Below are 22,452 nucleotides of genomic sequence, written 5' to 3'. Positions count from 1 at the left end.
ATCCTCGAGCTTAGTTTTCGCTCCATCCCCTCCTCAATCCCCAATAAAAATTATTAGGAATTCCCCATCATCATTAAAAATTAGACCTCCAAACCCACCCTAAGAGCAAGTTCACCCGTAGTCAAGAAAAGGCAAAGTCGAGAAGTCAAGAATTCGACCAGTCAAGTTACTATTCACTGCCACTGGACATGGGTTTACACCCGTTGTTTTTCTTGCCCGGTCAACACTGTTCACTTTTCATTGTTCACCAGTGGTTTTCACTGTTCATCGGATTTAATTCATATTAATTCCTAGCCGTCAGATCTGATTTTACTGTTCCTTTGTGCGGTCCAGATTTGTTGACCGTTGGGTTCAAACTCTTTGACCAGCCAACGGCTCTCAGCCACGTGCGCCCACAATGGGCTGTTAATTGTCGCTACGCGACAAAAAGCCGAAACAGACGCGTTGTCGGACGTGGCGCTCCTCCATTCGTCCGTGCTCTTCACGCCCTCTCTCTGTCGCGTCTCTCTCTGCTCTGGCCCCTGTGACGTCAGCCACGATCGACTACGGGCCGAGCTGGCAGCAGGCCAAGCCTGGGCAAGACAAAAGGCATGGGCTTGGAATTTTTCTTGCCCTTGGTCAAACAAAGCCAAAGTTTGCCCGGGCAAAACAGGCCCGGTGGAGGGGAAAAAAGGAGCACGCCCAGGCAACATTTCCGAATGCTGAGGTGGTGCCCGGTCAAGCATCGACCGGTGCACTTGCTCTAATATCTAATAAGATTATAGTTAATCAAGATTTTCCCTTGTATTCAGTGGCGGAACTACATGAAAGGCTGTTTGGGCTATAGCCCAACCCAGAATTACTGGGATATTTTATATAGTATAAGTGTGCCTCTATAATTGTTGTCTGACATTGGTTCAGTTGGCAAATTGTGGAGTTGTTTTCTTTTTTCCTAAGGTCTCACCTTGGTTCGAGTCTCCTCAACTTGCAGTTTTCCCATTTCCTTCTCCCTTTTTTTCCCCTTTTGTTCCCGTTTTTTTTTTTTTTTTTTTGTCCTTTTCCCATTTTCTTCTCCCTTTCTCTTTTCTTTTCTTTTGTTTTCTTATGACATTTTCTATTCCTAGTTTCTTAAAAATTTCTTCTCTTAAAGGCAAATCTTGCCTGTTAATTTTTTTTTGCTCTTCCCCTTTTTGTTCTCCTTTTTTTTTTTCTTTAATTAGTTCCAACATGCTCCATTAGTATTTCTTCTAAACTTAAGTCCTAAAAATCTTGAAATTATCGTTGACAAAAAAAAAAAAAATCTTGTAAGCTCTTTAAAGTAGCCCACCTCTAATTTTCATCCTGGTTCCGCCACTGCTTGTATTGTTAATAAAATTCAAGATCAAAGCAACATCAATTCTTAAAATATATATTTTTTTGTGATCTCAAAAAATTTAATAATTAAAAAAGTAAAAAAAAAAAAAAAAAGTGTGTGCAAAAATATATTAAAAAACAAAACTATTGGGTTTGAGAATGAGGATCAGCAAACCATCCCCGATTTTAAAGAATGAGGAATCGGAAATTCAATGGGCACTCGCCCAGGCACCCCGATGTGGATTGGGTGATTTGAAGGTGTTGTGTCTAAAATATTAATTGATCATGTGGCTATACTTGGATTTGTTCAGATCCTTGGTACGTAGGCGGTGGACGGACCCGGGTACGATGAGCATTTTCTTGTCGACGTTGTTTTTTTGCTCGGTTTTGGTAATAGATCTCAGTTGGGAGCGTTCCGCTAATAATTTTCTTGATGGCTCTAGTGGGGTAGCCTAATTCTAATATTGAATTAAACCGGGTTTTGGGTTTGAATCTAAACTAATTAGCCTTCTTCTTCTTTTTGTTATGAATTTGAAATTTATGTCGCCTTCCATTTGAATAGAGAAATTAATTTTTATTTTTTTCTAAACAATTTGATTATGTGATTCTTATGCTTAAAGAATAGTAAAGATAATTCTTTTGGTGAAAGAATTACTTCTTGTGTAGGTGGGTAATTTATATTGTTTTCATTACGGTTTGCTCGGTGCGTGACATAAACTTAGGCCTATCAAAACATGGGTATAGAGATCAAAAACCATATACCTTTTTTTTTTTTTGATGAAAATAAAATACTTAAATAAGGAAGCCTCTTGGGCAACCAATGTTTACAACGTCAAACAATAAGGCACTAGAAGCCTCACAAGGAACCCTATCATTTCAAGACATAGGAAAAGCAGCCCCATGTCCTAAATTTGCAATGGCATCAGCTACAAAGTTTGCTTCCCTATAGATATGTTTAAAGGAAATTTGAGAAAAGGAAGTTGCAATAGTTCTAATGTCTTCAATTAATTTGAGCAACCTCCAAGGTGGGGTCACCCCTCCATTAACTGCATTGATAACCAGCTTCGAGTCTCCTTCAACTTCAACTCTTGTGAAACCTTTGTCTTTGGCCGCAACCAGGCTATCCCTGAGAGCAGTAGCTTCTGCGACAGGGGTAGTAGAGTTGCCAATATACTTGGTGGCAGCGATAACTGGTCTTCCATCATGGTCTCTAATAACAAAACCACTAGCAGCTGAATCTCTACTAACTGAACCATCAAAGTTGATTTTAACAAAAGAACTAGGAGGAGCAGACCACTTAATTGTGGTTGAAATGTTTGAAGTTTTTGCTCCGCTAGTACTAGTATTAAAATCAGCGAAACTTTTCATTATTGCTTCAACTGTCATAACAATTGACATAGGATTAGCAGTAGCTACTCTGAAAATCACATTATTTCTAGTCTTCCAAACCTGCCAGCACAAAGTAATAATTTTTGCAAACAGGTCAGCGTTGTAAGGTTGTAGTAAGAATAGTTCCTCAAAAACTTTGAGATACCCATCCTCCCAGTCCACAGAGGTGTTAATGTTTGCCAGCCTCCAAACTTCCTTAGTAAAATCGCAATAACCAAATAAATGGTCAGCAGTCTCATTATCTTTATTACAAAGAGGACAAGAATTATCATTAATAATTCCAAACCTGGAAAGCCTATCCCTTGTTTTGAGCCTTCCTCTAAGCAACAGCTAGCCAAAGATTTTAATTTTTGGCTGAACATTAAGCTGCCAGAGCTTACTAATCAACATGGATTGGCTATGCTTATGAAGATGATCATATTGCAGCCACGTAGCAGATTTAATAGAAAATCTTCCATTTGAGGAAGGACCCCAAATATATTCCTCTTCCTGTTCACAAACAGGTAAAGGAATGCCAAGAATCTGCTTCACAATATCAGGGTCTAGGACAGAAGCTAGCTTTGCCCTGTCCCATTTACCCTTAACAATATACTCATCCACTGACTCGTCTAGATTAATCATATTTCGTCTATTATCAGGAATAACTTCAAGTAACTGACAATCAAAAGCCCAATTAAAGGTCCAGAACTTTATATTCTTACCGTTGCCTACAATCCACCTCATTCCTTTCATGATCAGGTCTCTTGCATCTAAGACGCCATTCCAAGCAATAGAGTTCTTCTGTTTCTTCTTGGCCTGAAAAAAAGAAACATATACCTTGGTTCTCCCATGTTCTGTACTTTTTGCTCATGCATGGACCTAATAATCGATAGAAAAAATTGAATGTTGTTTTGGTACAAATTAATCAAGGGATATTTTTGGAAAAAATCATGTCTGGACTGGTGGTCAACTGGACTCAATGTCTTGTCTTGGACTCTTTCACTAAAGACAACCTCGCGCCACTGCCAACATCAAACCATTCCACCGTGTAGTACAAGCTTTTCAAATTCCAAGGTCATGCTAATAATCTTTCAAAATACTTCATCTTACACTCCTTTCTTTTTAAGCAAAAATTCATAGATAAAAGAAAGTGAAGTTTTTTTCTTAGAGACTTTCTATTGGGACCTCCAAATCTGCTCACTTGACCTCACTCTATTATGAATTATTAAATGACATATATAATCTACTATAAAATGACTATTGAGGACAATAATTATACCAAAAAAATATTATATTTATTTTATGTAGACTTTCCAATTCAATAATATTAGATTGTATTCCTTATTATTTTCCTTATCTATTTTCATTTTCCAATTTCACTACATACTCATTAAAGCATATATATATATATATATATATATATATATGATTAAGATCATGTGACATAAAAATGTATGATATATATGTTGAACGCATATTGGTGAGGGAAAACAAAATAAATCCTCTTATGATTTATGACCTAAATCTAAGTCAATCCATTATATTTGCAAAAAAAAAAAAAAAACTAAAAATATTTAAATAATTAATCATGTGGTACAATATACAGAAAAAAATAAATAAACATTAAAAAACGAATGAATTTTTTTTTTTAGAATAAAAACAAATGATTTTTTTTTTGCACAGCTAAAATAGAAAAAAAAAATTAAAAAAACATAATAGTTCATGGTATTTTCTTATTGATTAGACATTAATTTTTGAAACTCAAGTTTTTTTTTTTTTTGATCGGAAATTAACTTCATTCATTAAAGACTACTGCAAATCACAGCACCCATAAGGGTTTACACCAAATGACTAACACTCAGACTAACAACCCATATCCTCACTCCGACAAAGAGAAAAGGACGCGTCAATGGATCCAACAACCACAATCGAATTGAGCCGCTGCTCGCGCCAATCGGACCAAAATAAGTAGCACTAACTAGAATAGGTACTAACCAATAGAACACTATTGGGCAGGCTATCCCAGGATCACCCTTTCTCCTCAACACAGGCTGATAATGAAAACCCAGCACAAAGACCAGGTAAGACTGGATCCTGACGACGAGCCAGCAACCCAAATCGATCCGATTGCCGGAAACCACGACGACTACCATAACTCTAAAAAGCATGGACTTAGTTGAGATCTGACGAGCAGATCCAACAACTAACAAACTAAAGACTAACAGCACAACCAGTAAACTAAACAAACGACTAAGCAAAAACCCTAGCCCAAAGGCTTGGCCCAAAAGCCACTCCCCACAAGGATCTAACGCCGCAATCCACCAAGGTCGAGTCCAGTGCCCGCGCGCTCCGCCGTCCCGCCCCTCTGCACTGCCCCGCCGCCGCAGCGAATCCCACCACCACAACGTCGTCGCACCACAAAGCGGGCCACCCCAGTACCTGGACGCCAACAGAAGCAGAAACCCTAGAGAGATTAGATCCCCTCCAGGCCCGCCTCTGCCATGAGATCGAGAACCCAGCCTTCTCCAAGCCTCCAACCTCAGCCGGTAAATCGCACCACGCCGAGCCACCTTGACCCCCGAACCAAGAAGAAAGAAGACCGATCGGTCTTCTCTGTCCGAGATCCAGCCGCCATCCATCCCTAGGCCAAGCCTCCGGCAGAAAACTGCATCGATCATCCTCTCCCGGACCGGACCGGACCGGACCGCTACGGCAGGAGCGCCGGCGGCGTTCGGCCGGGAGAGGCACCACTCGTACTCCCTCTGTTTTTTCGCTGCGCGTGAGGCGCGTTCCTTCCATCTTATTGTTATTTAGTTTGATACTTTGAAACTCAAGTTTGATTAAGAAATGTATATTTAGTTAAGATTTATAGAGTGATTAAATCATTGAAATGACTAAATTTTTTATTTTAAAGATAATAATTTGTTTGCAAATTATATGAGTGAGGTTATTTGAGGAAGCTTAGTGAGGTTTAGTGAGTAAATTTAGTATTTGAAAATTTGATAAGAGGTGTAAAAAGCATAGAGGTCAAGTGAGTAAATATGGAGGTTCCAATAGAAAAACTCTTTTTCTTATTACAAAACATATAACTTACAAGAAAAAATCTATTGCAAAACCAACTTCTAATCGATAAACTCTTTTTTTATTTTTTATAATAGAAAAAAATAACTGAACTATGAAGATAACACTGTCCAGACTCTCAACTAATTAAATAGAATGTCGGGGACAAAAAAAAGGGTAAACAGTTACACCAAACCGAGAAATTATTGGCAGTGTGACCTAGCATTGGCAAGTATATCAACGACAAAGTTTTTTTTTTTTTTTGATCGAAATAGGTCAGCCATTTCATTAAGTTCAGCAAGCAGTACAAAAACGAAACACCCCTATGGGGTCGACAGAAAGAATCGTTCCTTAGAACCTCATGAAATCCTATCCTAAAAGAATAAAACCCCAAAAAATCCCGAGTACACCCACCTTTTAGGAAATCCACGCACCTTTATTCTAACAAAAACCAAGAAACCTCGAAGCAGACATAAAATTGGTTTCAACTAAGGCTCTGGTTTTTGCGACCCGAACAAAAATTTAAACAGTGCTATAGGCCATGGAAACCCAGCCCCATAGCACAATTACCCTACAGCCCATTTGAGACCCTAGACCAGTGAGCCCAACGCTGAGGCCCACCAACCAGTGCAAGGCCCAAGAAGCCCAGCCACTCCAAATGCAGGCCCAAAGAGTAGGGTAAACCAAAACCCTAACCCATTGAGCCCACATGTGTCTTTCCAGCCAAAAGCCACCTGCCACGTCACCGCCGACGCTCACTGTCAGGGCCGCCGCGCCATCATCTTCATCCTCTAAACCATGAAAGCGAACAAACACAGCCGTGCCCGTAGCCATTCCCCGGCCTAAAGCCAATCCTGGTCCAAAACAACCACCTGGACAATGCATCACGCCGACAGCGCCGACTCGATCCCAGCAATCCATCACATCCCAGAAGCCCTCGATTGTGTCTGAGCCCAGATCTTGAGCAACCCAGCCATTAACGAATTCCCCTCCAACATCGCCCAACACCGACGAGAGTGAAAGCGAGAGATCTTGCGTTAACGCATCTAATCTGACTGCCCTCAGAGGCTTCGGTCCCTCAAGAGGACGAACTCGAGCCAACTCCAGCATCTTGGGACCTCGACGAAGCCAATCTCCGTCGCCGTCAGGTAGGGGAGAAGAAAGAGAAGTGCTGCCCCCCTTCCAACTCCAAATAACCGAGCCACAGCGTAGCCGGAACACCTCTCTAAAGAGAGTCAAGAGATTTGCAGCACCGCCGCCGCCAAGGAAGGCCGGCTGCGGCCTTAGGGTTTCTCGAGAGAGAGAAAAAGAGAGCATTGTAATTACTCTAAACAAAGTTTGCCGCATGATAAATATATATAATATATAAAATCAAATTGCTTAGAGAAAGTTTGAATATCATGAATCAAGGACTTGATATGCTAAAGAGTGCCTGAATTACCCTTAATACTGTCTATCAGCTTAGAGTCACCTTCAGTCCATATTATTTTCTAACGATAAAAAACGATAGTATGAAATATCTTAAAGCTAAAGCTTCTGCTATAAGGACCTATGAGCGACTAATTCTTCTAGTCACCACATGCAAAAACCTTTAAATATAGCTCATCTTACATTTTTTTTCCTTCTTAAGCAAAAATTCATAGATGAAAGAGAGTTAGGTTTTTTTATTTATGTTTTTTCAGAAAGAAGTTCCGAATTGGGGGGTAAAATGTAATTAATCCATAAAAAAAAACAAAAAACAAACTGATAAAAAGACAAAAAACAAAAAAAATAGAGAGAGAAGAAGAAGAGAAACACAAATTTTCTTTTTTTGGGTCAAAGAAAGACAAACTGTTTGTTTATAAGTTTTTTGTTTTTGAAATGAACTGTTTGTAGTTTGATTAGTTTAAATTGATGTCAGCTGCACTTGTATACACCAGTCATCCAATTCTGTTTTATTTGCATGTATATATAGTTTTGTGCGCACATGCATGTTTCAAAAGGTACGGAGGATTGAACTCGATCTTTATTCTCTACCTTTATCTCCTACCGGCCGGAAAAACTTTCCTCCATTTCTTGAGGCAAATCAACTAGCTAGTCAATTCCTGAAGGCTGAAACACGTCTTGGGCCAAATCTCTGTTATATATATATATGTGCACTAGGTGTTAGATATCTCTGTCAAGAAGAAAGCTTGAAAAAATGGTGGCGGCAGAGTTTACTTCCGGTGATATTGGCTCCAAGGAAATGAGAAGCTTTTGGTTGCAAGTACTCCATGGACGATGGTTCATGGTGTTTGCTTCAATGCTAATCCTCTCCGTGTCCGGAGCAACCTACATGTTTGGTCTCTACTCCACAGACGTCAAAACCTCATTAGGCTATGACCAAACGACACTCAATCTCCTAAGCTTCTTCAAGGACGTGGGAGGCAATGTCGGAATCCTAGCCGGTCTAGTTAATGAAGTCACAGCTCCATGGGTGGTGCTCTTAATCGGTTCAGTCATGAATTTTTTCGGTTACTTCATGATCTGGCTAGCTATCACTGGTCGAACCTCGAAACCACGCGTGTGGCAGATGTGTTTGTACATTTGCATGGGTGCAAATTCTCAAACGTTTTCAAACACAGGAGTTGTAGTGAGCTGTGTCAAGAACTTTCCTTCTAGTAGAGGAAGTGTTCTGGGGCTTTTGAAGGGACTTGTTGGTTTGAGTGGTGCTATAATGACACAGCTCTACCATGCTTTCTATGGAGATAACTCAAAGGCTTTGGTTTTACTAATTGCTTGGCTTCCGGTTGCTGTTTCGATTGTGTTTCTTCCCATCATTCGTTTGATCAAGATTGTTAGACAGTCGAATGAGCTCAGAATTTTCTACAATCTTCTTTACATTACTCTCGGCCTAGCTGGATTTCTCATGGCTTTGATTATCATGATGCACAAGCTGAGGTTTTCTAGAATTTGTTACATTGGAAGTGCTTCAGTTGTGCTTATCCTACTCTTTCTTCCAATCGCAGTTGTTATAATGGAAGAAATCAAGCTCTGGAGGACGAAAATCAAAGTCGTGGACGAGCCAATTCAGCTCAAAGTAGTGGCTGAAAATCCAGCTCCTGCTGTATTAGTATCTACTGCAACTCCACAAACCCAGCAGAAGCATAATTCTTGCTTTCAAACTGTCTTCAAGCCGCCCATTAGAGGTGAGGATTACACAATTTTGCAAGCACTTTTTAGCATTGACATGTTGATCTTGTTCATTGCTGCAATCTGTGGAATTGGAAGCACTTTAACTGCTATTGATAATCTTGGTCAGATTGGGGACTCATTAGGCTACCCAACTGACAGCATTAGCACTTTCATATCTCTGGTAAGCATATGGAACTACCTTGGAAGAGTCGCTTCTGGCTTTTCTTCAGAAGTCCTTTTGAAGAAGTACAAATTCCCAAGACCACTTATGCTCACTCTAGTGCTTCTCTTATCATGTGTTGGCCATCTCCTAATCGCGTACGGGGTCCCCAACTCTCTCTACGTTTCTTCTGTGATTATTGGCTTCTGTTTTGGAGCTCAATGGCCATTGATTTTCGCCATCATTTCTGAACTCTTCGGCCTCAAGTACTATGCCACTTTGATCAACTTTGGTGGTGCTGCTAGCCCTATTGGGGCTTATATCCTCAATGTGAAAGTGGCTGGAAACTTGTATGATGCAGAGGCTTTGAAGCAACTAAAGGCTTTGGGGAAGACTCGAGAAGCAGGACAGGACTTAACTTGCGTAGGAGTGGAGTGTTACAAATTGGCCTTCATTATAATTGCTGCTGTGACATTGTTTGGGAGCCTTGTTTCATTTATTTTGGTCATCAGAACAAGGAAATTCTACCAAAGTGACATTTACAAGAAGTTCACTGAGGAAGCTGAGGCAGCCGAAGCTGATTTCGCTGGAGGCGTTGTTGGTGCTGATACTTCAAGCTCATCAAAAGCAGCACAAGGACCTGAGGCAGACTTGGATTAAAAAAAAATAGGACACTCTTTTAATTCACGGTGTTACATGATAACTTGATAAGCACACCTCAAAAGGCCTTCGGGTTCAAAAGGCCAGCCTATCTTCACAACCTTCCTTGAGGCTCCATTTTTCTTTTCCTTTATATGCTTCTCTTGTCAACCAGACCCTTGCAACATCGTCCCCTTGCGGTTGGGTTTACCAACGAAAGCTGTTCACTCTCAAATCAGATTAATTAATTTGTACTAAATGATCCACTCGAATTATTGGATCGAATCGGATGAACTTATTTGTACTAAATGATCCACTCTACATCCTGTCCATTGACAAGTCTGGAAAAACAGTGTCAAATATATCCCCATCATTGTTGGATTCATCTGTTTTGCTTTCGAATGGTTACAAATTAGATGAAACTCTTAATTTTTATCTTGGCAAATTGGGTGACTTTAGTACAAATGTGTACAGAAAAAGCACCAGCAGCTGAAACAAAGTAAACAAATTCCGAGTACTTTAACTTGAAAGTCAAAAATCCAGCGGGCATAGAATTTCTTATACATGCATCCGTCTACTTGAACTTTCTGGCAAAAGCAAAATGGTACAACGGAGAGAGACTACAACAAAACTTGTACACACATGCAGATGGGTTCCATAATTGATATTACTCTTCCAGCTCAAGTATCTTCACCACAGCTGCATCAGCAACTTTCTGGCATACTATAACACGATCGTGAGGCTTTATAACACCACATGCTTTGCCAAAATCCAAAGCGACCTTTAGAATTGACTCATTTGCTGCACCGGTAGCCTCGGCCTGCAGGGTTGACATAGACAATAGTGTCCCCATCGATTTCACAGGAGGGAAAATAATTCAGCTAGTGAAATATGCATATGCATTACTAGGATTAAACGATACAGTCTCCAGAAGATAGCCTACCTACTGGTGCGACTAAAAGTAACCTCCCTTGATTTTTTTTTTTCTCACCAATTTCAAAGAGAAGAAACAGTTTGTTAATATTAACATCTTGACACATGGTAATCAATTTTGCTAAAGCTGGATAAATCTCACACTTTCTACTAATCAAGAAGGAAATTTAAACCAGTACTTGCCTAGATTTCTGAAAATGCAGAACAGATGCAATATGACGATTATAAAAGGTACTTCTAGGCCAAAGTGGAACCTAAGTCTGATCAATTTTAATAAAAGCAAGATCAGGAAAACCACCTGGTATGCATTCAGTATGTTCCTATGTTCAGATGTTTTCCTAAAGATAGAGACAGATAGAGAAAGAGGGAGACCTCAAACAGGAGAGGATATATAGGGGCATCAAATGTGAAACATCTATCATTTTGCATGTTAACTTGTTAAGACAAAGTATTGAAATAAGAGACAACATATTAATTTTGTTTCCCAACATATAGCAGACTAAAAGTTTTTCTTAAACAGAAACATTCTTACAGGATGTCGAGGATCTGCAAGCATTGGGAAAAGACCTCTGACAATAAGTGATTGCCTTGCCTGCCAAAGATTCACCAGAAACAATGTAGAGTCTAGTTCAAGAATATATCCATAGAGAAATAAAGCTTAACCGAATACAGAGATTTCTGCAAATCAGTGTTTTCTGTCCTCAACTATGAGTCCATAAGACATCTCTACACACTATTCCAATTCAGTTCTCCATCCAATTATCCAACTACAATCATTTCCAAATGCTGACGGTGACGAAATTTTTTCGACTTCCGGTGGACGCGGAGCCGACAAGTGCAGTCATAAATTAGAGAACATGGAACTAACAGTATCGTTGAAAATGATTTGAAAGCACTAATCATAGATTCCCTTTAATTAAAGAAAACTATTCAAAATAATCAGGCCAAAGGAAGGAAGAAAACATCCAACATAGAAAATGAGATTAGTGAAAGCACTACAAGACAGAACTAGACCTCTTCTTGTTTCCACATGCACAAAGCCTTCTAATTTTAAACACTGAAATGTATGCTTGGATGCCCTTGAATTAAAGGCAATGAACTGCAGATCAATTCTAGGATTCTGTCTCAACAGGATAAAACTATTGGTGGCATTTTCTAGCACAAAAACAAAATATAAGAAAGTCAGTAACAAACCTCAAAAGCACCAGAAAATGTCCATCGGAGCTGATTTGTCTTAACCCGAGGGATGACAACAGAAAGCACAGGCATTGTTGGTCTGTACTTTGAGATCAACCTACATCAAAACTATTAAGCATAAGAAATTGCAATTAATTTGCATTACATCATAAATACCTAGGGCCTTTGTCATTGGAGTATGAATAAAATATCCTCATAAATTATAACCACCTACTCCTTAAGAATTGCATCTTAAATTCTTAATATACATATAAATAAATATAGAAAAAGAGAAGACAAAATCACCTTGCAGCTCTTCCAGATGAAGTGAAGCATATAATCACTGAGGCCTTCACCTTAATGGCTGCACGTACCTACAACAAGAGAATTATGTTTCATTATCATAGTAAAATAGAACTTCTCCTTCATAGCATGCTTCAATTAGAAAAACACCTCTTTAGGATTCAGGCGAATAATACAATGAAAAAGATAAAAAAAAATGGAAAACATTGAACGGATAAATTTACCGCAGAGGAAGCAATAGATTCCAAGTGGGTCATTGGCTCTCCAACATATTTGACAGCCCTCTTAAAATACAGATCTTGGTTGAAGACTTTCTCAGCCTGCAGAAAACATTTCGAATATAATTTATTAGAACTAATGTAACACTTGCGGAGATGAATTACTATCTAATTTTTTTGTTTTTTATTTTTATAAACCATCCCTATGAAACATCCATGCTAATAAGCACAAAGAAAGCTAGGACCGTCTGAAAAAGTAAATATATTGACCAAAAGACAAAGGTACTGCACATGAAATGTTACCATCAGCCAAAACCAACATATGAAATGTATACTTATATACCCTACTTTAAATTGGTGAAGTTCACAAGAGAGGAAAAGGAAAACATTACCACCGTTCAGCATATAACTAGAACCCTAACCTTTAGAAGGGACTAGCGTCTATACTAGAAATCATTTCTAGATCAGGAAGATAATACTGCACCATTGTTGTAACATCGGTTGTTATGCAAACATGATTGAGTTTTGAATCACAACCATGGAGAGCTAAGGAAACAAACGAATTATAAAAAAAAAAAAAAAAAATTGACGAAACTTTAAAGCAATGCCCTGCAAGTAATGGAAATTTTTAAGAAAGAACATCATTTTATTGCAACTTAATCTAAAGAAAGCAGCATTGGTATGCTTTAAAACCAGATAAATCCAATTACCTCGGCACAAATCTTTCCAACAATGGAGATGGTTTCGACAGGGTACAAACCCCGCAGGGTCTCTGCACCTAGAAGAATTGCGTCACTTCCTGCACAGATAGTATTGAAATAGATATATAAGGTCACAACTGGCACATGACATATTTACATAAATGCTAGAATTACTTTTTCAATGAAAGCTCAAGCAACAATAACATTACAATCCATTTTTATACGGTTACTAACACCAGCAGGATGACCATCCATTTATGGCATAAAAGAGTACAATATGGCATCAAGATCAGCGATAAGACACTGGTGTCCTAAAAAGTAATGAAAACCAACATAAGCCAGAAGAGAGATTTACCATCCAGTACTATATTGGCAACATCAGTTGCTTCAGCACGAGTAGGTCTTAGGTTGTCTGTCATACTGTCTACAACTCGAGTCACCACTGCTGGCTTTCCAGCCATGTTACACTTGTGAACAGCAGCCTTTTGAAACAAGAACACCTGGAAGATCCAAGAAGACTGTTACCAGGATATTCACGACTCTGCAAAAAGTCATCTCCAACTAAAAGTTATGCAGAGTTGCAGACAAACATCCATGTTTCACCTAAGCATGCAATCATGCGCGGTTGTAGCATGTGATTTCCGTCTTTGTTACATGCGCGGTTGGAGCATGTGATTTCATTTTGTTAACAATGGAATTCTACATTTAGTAAGGAACTATTTTTCTTTCTCGAGAATACATCAAATTGGAATATAACTTCTGCAACCATACCATAATCAATTCACACAGTAGCAGGTTACAAATTTGCTATCTACAATATGCTAAGGGACCACATACAAGTGTAACATGGTTCTCACTTAAGTCACAGAATGAATGCATCATCTAAAATGGTTTGTACTTCTACAAGGATATTTTCATATACTTGCATAACTATGAGCACATTTGCAAAAGACATAGAACAAGATGACCACAAAAGTCTTCATCCAAAAGTAATAATTACCAAAATACTACTGATTTTTGGTTACCTTCTCCGGTGGAAGATCTATTCCCAAATTTCCGCGAGCGAGGATAATTCCATCAGCTTCTTGTAAGATATCATCAAAATGGTTTAATCCCTAGAAATGAAAAGAAGAAACCATAAACTCATTCAAACCATCCACGAGTATGAAATTTAGAAAACATTACATAATATCATCCTCCCCAAGCCCCTAACCACCATTACTACCTAGATTATAAATTATAAATACTAAGAAATCTCCAAAACTGTAGAAACCCAACATGTCTGGGGGGGGGGGGTAACAATGAAATATAACAAAGGGCGGTAAAAATAGTACTTTTAGTTTTTGTGTTCAAACACTGACCTCAACATTTTCAATTTTAGCAAAAATCTGAGTTTGGTTCATGTCCCCTAACTTCGAAAGAAATTCACGGGCCTGCATAACAGCAAGAAAAGGCCGATGTTAAATGATACAGAAATGCTTCTTTGCTTTGAATTATCAGAATAGAAAGGAAACAGAATATCATTAACCAGTTCATCAATCTAATGCCATAAGAACACCATATCAAACAGAAAACATTATTAGGAAGTCCTTACCTGGCGAACATCTTCAGCATGACGGGTGTATGACAATGAGAGGAAGTCAATATTGTTACGAACACCCCACGTTCTTATGACCTGATAGTTATCAAAATGTCAAAACAGAAAGCAGTATATAAGGAATACATGGAATAATAAGATCTTCGTTTATGGAAACTAGATCCAGTTCTAGTCACAGAGTTTGCCCCAATTAGATTTCGAGGTGTTAAAGCTGATCTAGCAAAAATTTTAATAAATCGTGTTATCAAACTCTGTCATTACAAGCAAATAAACTAGGATCCACTATCAGTCAAATACAATGAAGAGGTACACAAGCAATCTTTGATAAGTGATGAGTGATGACATTCAAAGAATGAAATCCCTGAACCTGTATTTTATGAAAATATAAGAAATAAAAATAAAATTGATCAGAAGTCATCCAATCCAAGGTACACCGACAAAGAAAAACACAAAAGGTTCAGTACAAAATGTTTTGACAAAATTGCCTAAATAAGCTAATCATCTATCCTTCCCAATTAACTACTTTCGAAAAAAAAAAAAATCTGATTGTTTTCCAGCTAAAGACTCCAAAATGGCAGGGATCACTTCAAGCATCTGTCTACCAACCAGGATGAAAAACTCTATACAGAAACTCACACCAATCCAAACACATCTAACTAACTACTAGGTCCAAATGTGCCTTCTGAAAATGCAATGCAATGAATAAAAATTTACTAGTTTCAGAAAACTATGATAGCATAAAAACCGGTATCAGCAAGTCAAAAAATCTGGTATACTAAAAAGTGTAGGATCTCCATGAGATGCACTTCAAACACAACTAGACAATTTGTTTGTCATCATGGGTAAGCATGATAGTTTTAACAACTTAACAACGAATGCTGTGCAGACAAAGTATTTGATATGAAAAGGTAATCTGACCTCCTTATCTAGATCGGTCAGTGTAGGCTGATCAATACGAATTTGAGGAACATGCAGAGTATACATCGACCCTGCCAAGATAGCAGAGTTCTTTATGAGACAAACCACATCCTCACCAATCACCTCAGTGACCTGCATTTTGACACAAGACCTTAGAAATTACATTTATTATTGTTTCTTTGACCAAAAGAGGTTGTCCATCAAGAGACATATGAAAACAGTACAGATGGAAATAAAGGATGGTAAGATAAGGTCAACAAGTAGTAGTCTGACTTGACTGCTTGAGAACATAAATTTTGGAGTCCTTAGGCAGTTGTAGTAACAACAGAGTTTTTCCCCATACCTATCTAGAATCTAAACATCATCAAATAAATACCTTCTCATAGTTTCCTGTAGGTAATAAGTTTGATTTGAAACGGGCATACAGCAGAAGTATAAGCTAATTAACTGTTGCTCTGTACTAACTTCTAACCAAGTGACGAGGATACCTAACTCTGACTAAGAATTGAATTGACATGCCAAAATTTGAGTTCCAAAATGAGATTTTCTTATCAACAAACAACTTCACAATGGATTTATATTTCTTAAAATGCATACCTCCAGCCATACAGAAGTAGTTTCACTTCCTGTAAAGAGATATTGACCAATAAAAATGGTGTCACCTGTCTGCACGGCCTGAAAAGATCAAATTTTCAGTAGTTTCACTACATGTCACTGCAATAATGCCAATATCATCTGAGACATGCTGTAAGATGGTTTTGAATAACTAAAAACAAGCTCTACATGCTTCCACAAAAAAAAAAAAAAAAAAAAAAGGAAGAAGCAAGAAGAGGAATAACAGGAATCAAAATTCGAAATAATGGAAATGACAGCATTTCTGACCCTATAGTACGAATCACATTATAGGACCACCATGTAATCTGAGCCTATGATCCGAAACGTTCATTATACTTAAGCATCCTATCAAGGATTGTCCTATATATATATATAGAGGCCGGTTCTGAAGAGGACGTCCGCAACCCAGAAAAAGTGCGGACGTCCCTCTTCCGGCGTCGAGAAGGCGGCGATGGCTGCGCTTTTTATGGGTTGCGGACGTCCAGCAAGAGGTGCGCCGCCGTCGGAGCTTGATCGCGGAGAAATGCCGGACGTCCACACTTTTTATGGGTTGCGGACGTCCTCTTCAGAACCCCTCTCTCTCTCTCTCTATATATATATATATATATATATATATATAGCAAATTTTGAAACAGTTTACTCATCTGATTGTGTCAGATAATTAGATCAACACAGTATTTCTTAAAAGCATATAATAATGATAAACTAAGTTATAAAATGATTCTAATTTGGAGATTATTTGCAGAGACGATCCTTGAATTGAGAACCTAATTCCGATCATATGACCACATTTTTGGGTGGAAGCTAACAATGTCGTCCTTACTTTTCTTAAAACGGAGACATCTCCGAAGAGGTTTATTGTGTAAAACATCAATATATTATATAGTAACCGTGATACATGGGATGCATGAGGAGTAAAAGGAGTTGAGTTGCATTAGTGACTGCAAGCACAGAGCCTCAATAAGAAATTCAATGCTTATTGGTGCAAGTATAGGCCAGAATATTTGAGGATAGATGCTGAGTTTGGAAAGTACGAAAGTAGTTATTCACAATCTCTCTAAAACAAATACATCAACACAGCACAACCCAAAGCTATAGAGAAACAGAATTCAACATAGAATATGGCATAAAGCAGCGCTAGCAGAAGCCAATGATAATTTCAAATACGTACCTTTGTGATAATTTCAAATACGTACCTTTGCAAGCCCACTAAAATTTATGGGTAAGAGTTTTGGAGTGGCATCTTTATCTTGATCAGGTGTTAGGACAACCACGTTCTCTGCCTCAAGAGAAATGGGGCACTGAGTTTTATTCACTACCTGCAACTCTGGACCCACTGTGTCTAGCATAACCTGAAAACGTAAGTTTACAAAGAATATATTGTAAGCTTACAGCACGGAAGGTTCACAAGGCATCAACTTTAGAATGCATACAAAGCTTAAGTCAGCAAATTTTTGGTTATGACTATATTAAAACTAAGCAAAATTAAGGTGCTATTCTGAAAGGAACATTACAAAGGACTGTAGAAAATACACACTGAATACAGTTAAGCACATGAACAGCCATTTCAAAGTTATATAATGTAGAGACAAAATGCTTAGAACATAAGAATAATAGGCTTACTGCACACAGCTTCTTGGTCCTCTTGATGGCAATCCTCAGATTTTCCAATGTCTCTTGGTGAAAATCAGTATCGCCCCATGAGAAGTCAAACCGTGCCACTAATTTATTTTGGTAGGGGGAGTAGAAGAAATTATATGCTTATATTAGTATCTCAGTAGGATTGTATTCAAAGTCAAAGAGAAAAAAAGTCAAATTGGAACGAGATAATTGTACTAAGAAACTGTAACCACTAATTTTTAGATAAGAGAATAACAAAACTCAATATAGCAGGTGGGAAATACCGGACATTCCTGCCTCCAGGCAATCGGAGATTATCTCAACGGATCGGGAGTTTGGACCAAGTGTTCCAACTATCTTTGTCAATGCAGGAAAGAATGTCTGCAATGTTGATCCATTCATCATCAAGAGTAATTAGGAATTATGCTTTGTACTCTAACACATTGAAATGACCATAATTCACCCTAAAATTCAGAAGAAAAAAATGCCCTCCAAAATATGCACAAGTTGGAGGGCAAAAAATGAGTTACGACAATATATCCATCATCCAAACCTGCAATTCCTATTCTCACTTTTCTCAGCTACCAGATAACCAGAGTACCAAACACAACATCAGAGAACAAGAACAAAAAAAAAAAAAAAAAAAAAAACGAAACAGGGTATACGATCCTTGCAGACAGAGTTGATTCATAGATCATGATACTAGTAGCAGTTCAGAGAAAAGCTTAGGATGATTCCTATGGTGCTGTAATCAGTAATACTTAAACTGTAGTTGCTTGCTGAAGAAACAAAAAGCAAACACAGAGTTGGTTTGGATGATGAGAAAGACTTACAGGCTTAGAGGGCTCGAGGATGGAGGCCATTCTGATAGGCTCTTCGAGGAGCAAGTGATTCGGAAGCATTTTCGGTCGTCCACTGAACAACAACTGGGAGTCTCTGAGTGATCAAACACAGTGAAGAGATATGTTTGAAAAGTATTTATAGCTGCGAATAATTACAATTATGAAGTGTCGGGGTGGTTGTCCACGCGGTGGTTGTACAGTGAATACAGAGCATTACGAAAAGACCCCGAGGGCTGAATTATTGGGTTTCTATGGGAAAAAAAATATCCATTTTATAAAAATGTCCGTTTACCCTTTTTATTTTTTGTTTTTATTTTTATAAAGAGAATCAAAGGATTTCACTCCTACCTTCATGGTGACTCGAACCCAGGATTTATATCTTAGATAGTGGGCGCTCTAACTACTGAGCTAACACAACTTCGTCAAAATGTCCGTTTACCTAAATTTGAACAACACTATCCATATTTACTCAAAAAAATTATAAGGTTGCCCACTTATTCAATGAATTACATAGTCAAAAATCTCACCAGAAATCTCCGAAGAGGTCATCAGAGAACTCATAGGTCACCGGAGAATATTATTTTCCCCAATATAAAACCCAATAAAAAGTTTATTGCCCTCCAATAAAAATTGTGCAATAATTTATTGCTCCCTAATAAAATGTTTACTACCTCTAATAAAAATTTTATTGCCCCCCTTATTGAGAATTAATAATCATTTTATTAAAGGGACAATAATATGTAAAATTACAATGATAAATATCCATTATAGCAAACACTGAACTACACCACTCAAAACATAAAAACTAAAATAACAGTCTAAAAGATGTAGTCATTTGCTTATACATTATACCAACTCAATCATAATTGTCGAGTCAATTTTGAAAAAGTTTGCTGGACAAGTCAAAAAAGAACAAAACCATGTCGACTCTATTAGAGAAAACCTTGGGCAAGTCAAAAAACCTTGGCCAAAGGAAATGTAGCGAAAACCTTCGGCAAGGGAATTCTAGAGAAAACCTCCGGCTAGTCAAAAAACTACCAAATCAGTTTGCGGGGCATATAATCCTCATAAGAAAACCTCAACAATGTCGGCTCTATTTTAGAGAAATATAACACCAATGATTTTCTACCACAGATGTTGACGACTCAATGGCCCAATGGGTTTTCTTCTTTGTGAATTTCCAACTCTATCCATCCCACCAAAATTTGCGGAGCCCGGTAACAAATAACAAGTATTATCATCATCAGTAACAAATAACAAGTATTATCATCATCATTGTGCTCAACAGCTGGCTCCAACTCAGCACTTAGCTACGGTCTACTCCTTTAACATCCAACACCAACACTTGCTCTTTTACCCACGCACTTGGAAAATGGATCCGACCGGCACCCTTGCCGGACCTGAAATATCCCTCCAAAACCCGACCTCTCCTACACCATAGTTGTCCACGGCGACGACAATTCCAACTTCGAATCCGACCAAGACAACCGGCAGTGGCGGAGCCAGGAATTTAGGTTGGGTTTTTTACTTCAACAGTGTCTGAACTCTTCGAGGACTTTTAAAAAGATACCTGAATTTTCAAAGTTATCAATGTGATACTTGAACTCATTTTTTTGTATCAACGTCATACCTACGGGCAATTTCCGTCACGGAACCGTTAAATTTTGCACGTGTGACCCACGTGAGTCACTTAATGAGGGTAAAAAGACTGATTTGCCCTAAAAAAAAATTTGTTTTTGTTTTTTTTATTTTATTTTTTCTCTTCTTCCACATTAGTTTTGCCTGTACGTTTTGCCGGAGCCCAAGTTGAACAAGTTTCCTCTGTTGCCATGGCCAACCTGAAATCCATAGCCGAATGCATAATCTCCTCCGATTACGCAAAGGTGTGCGTTCATATTTACAAAATCATCAGAAGCTCGGAGTGGAAGGATTCGCCTCTTCTCGGATCCATAAAGAGGTCCTCGAGCTTTAGAATCTAAAGAACCCTAATTTTCTAATCTTGTTCAAGAATTCAAGGTCACAACTCTTCAATTGTCTATAGAGAATTGAATGTCAAACCAGAATTGTGACAATGAAATCAAAGAACCCTAATTTGAAGATTTGCCCCAATTTTTTTCACTCACCAAATGTAATTCCTCAACCCCAAAACTGCACAAGCCACCATTAATCCAATTGGAACTGAACGCAGAGGCTCAAAATCGTTGCACCAGACTTCCACCCCGTGATGTTGACGCCGGCGAGCATAACTGCTCTAGAAATGGATAGGTGTTGGTGCTGTGGTGTTAGCTTTTAGTTACTATAATCCCAAGTTAGTCACTCCCTTCGTTCGAACATCGGAGCAATTGCGTAACACAAAGCTCCCAATTTGAACTAGCACAGTGGTCTAAGTTTGAACGGGCACCAGCTCATGTTTTAAGATGTCAGCGATGCATCGATGAAGCCAGGAAATCCGTCGGCGACGGTGGTTCCGACAGAACCCGTAAACACCCAAAAAAACTATTGGCCTTCGATTTCCTCTCCACGGTCGATGAATGGACGAACCACGACCACAGAGATGTCTACGACGGCGAGGCAAAGAGATTGGGACCGGTGCGTCGCCGTGCGGTTGCCGGAATCCCCAGTTACGATCGGGTTATGCTTTAGCGTATTTGGGTCGTCAACTGGATTGAAGATCCCAGAACATCTCCGGCAAGCTACACAAGAAGGTCTGGATCCCCGCCGGCGATATTCTCCTCTCTTTCTCTCTCTCGATCTCTCTCTCTCAGAGATCCATCTTTGTGGAATCTCAGGTGGTATAGTCTGAGGTCTCGATCTCTGTTCCCGTTCATGGCTGAAGGCTTGTGCAAAAGTCATTTTTACCCTTATTTTTTGCCTCACGTGCGGGACACGTGGTCACAGTTAACGGTTCCGTGACGGAAATTTCCCGTAGGTATGACGTTGATACAAAAAAATGAGTCCAGGTATCACATTGATAACTTTGAAAGTTCAGGTATCTTTTTAAAAGTCCTCGAAGAGTTCGGACACTGTTGAAGTAAAAAACCCATTCAGGTTTACTGGGGCACACAAAAAAATAAAAAATATAAAAACATACAAAATCTTTAAATGTAATTTCTATCTATTACAATGATTTGTCCTCGACGAGATTTCATATTTTGAAATCATTGCATGATAGTCTCATTATCTATACTAGTAAAAATGTTTTTCTCAATATATGAAATCAAGCAATCATTCATAAACTTGTCACCAATTCGACTGTGTAAACGAGTCTTTACAATGTTCATAGCAGAAAATACTATTTCTACACTTGCAGTCACAACTGGTACAATCAATGCTAACAACAAAAGTAAGTACATCGGTGAATATGTGTCACATCTTTTTTGGTATGAACTATATGTCACAGATTTGTATTATATATTTTTAGAAATTTTTTATTGAATTTAAAATTCTGTAAGTAAAAAGAAATATGAATCTTTAATCGTAACAAATTCTATTATTGATGTCGAAGAAATTTAGGAAAAAAAAAAATTATATAATATTACTAAAAGCTCAAACGTGTGCCTCCTCAAACAATCCCATAAAAAAAAACAAAAGAAGAGCACCTAAGCACTTCAGATTAAGTTGAGAAAAAATAATATAAAAATCTATAATACAAATATGATATTAATATAATATATAAATATATTAATTTTTTTTTCTGAAAATATGAGTGGGGCACGGGACCCAGTGGGCCCCTGCCTCCCTCCGCCCCTGACAACCGGTGTGCGAACCCCAAGAGCTCCGCGGACCAAGAACCCGATCCGTACACCACATTCGTATA

The 22,452-nt window shown here is 38.4% G+C and overlaps 2 protein-coding genes across 2 annotated transcripts; one reads left to right on the top strand and one right to left on the bottom strand.

Moving 5' to 3' along the window:
* The first annotated feature begins 7,868 nt into the window (after positions 1-7,868).
* LOC133714228 (protein NUCLEAR FUSION DEFECTIVE 4-like) lies at positions 7,869-10,469 on the top strand. The gene has a single exon (XM_062140313.1). The coding sequence runs from the start codon at positions 7,940-7,942 to the stop codon at positions 9,731-9,733; it is 1,794 nt and encodes a 597-aa protein (XP_061996297.1). The 5' UTR covers positions 7,869-7,939; the 3' UTR covers positions 9,734-10,469.
* Positions 10,203-18,786, bottom strand: LOC133714229 (pyruvate kinase 1, cytosolic-like). The gene is made up of 16 exons (XM_062140315.1): positions 18,627-18,786; positions 18,078-18,174; positions 17,797-17,894; positions 17,370-17,525; positions 16,156-16,233; positions 15,559-15,690; positions 14,638-14,718; positions 14,405-14,476; positions 14,069-14,158; positions 13,399-13,543; positions 13,053-13,141; positions 12,349-12,444; positions 12,128-12,195; positions 11,840-11,939; positions 11,178-11,237; positions 10,203-10,532 (listed from the first exon to the last, which is right to left on the bottom strand). Exons 1-16 carry the CDS (start codon positions 18,693-18,695, stop codon positions 10,380-10,382), a joined length of 1,584 nt encoding a protein of 527 aa, XP_061996299.1. The 5' UTR covers positions 18,696-18,786; the 3' UTR covers positions 10,203-10,379.
* Positions 18,787-22,452: the final 3,666 nt, after the last annotated feature.

The sequence above is a fragment of the Rosa rugosa genome, chromosome 6 (genome assembly GCF_958449725.1).
Source record: "Rosa rugosa chromosome 6, drRosRugo1.1, whole genome shotgun sequence".
In the NCBI taxonomy this organism is placed as follows: Eukaryota; Viridiplantae; Streptophyta; class Magnoliopsida; order Rosales; family Rosaceae; genus Rosa; species Rosa rugosa.
The sequence above is the reverse complement of the archived record's forward strand: the minus strand, read 5'-3'. Positions and strand labels throughout refer to the sequence as shown.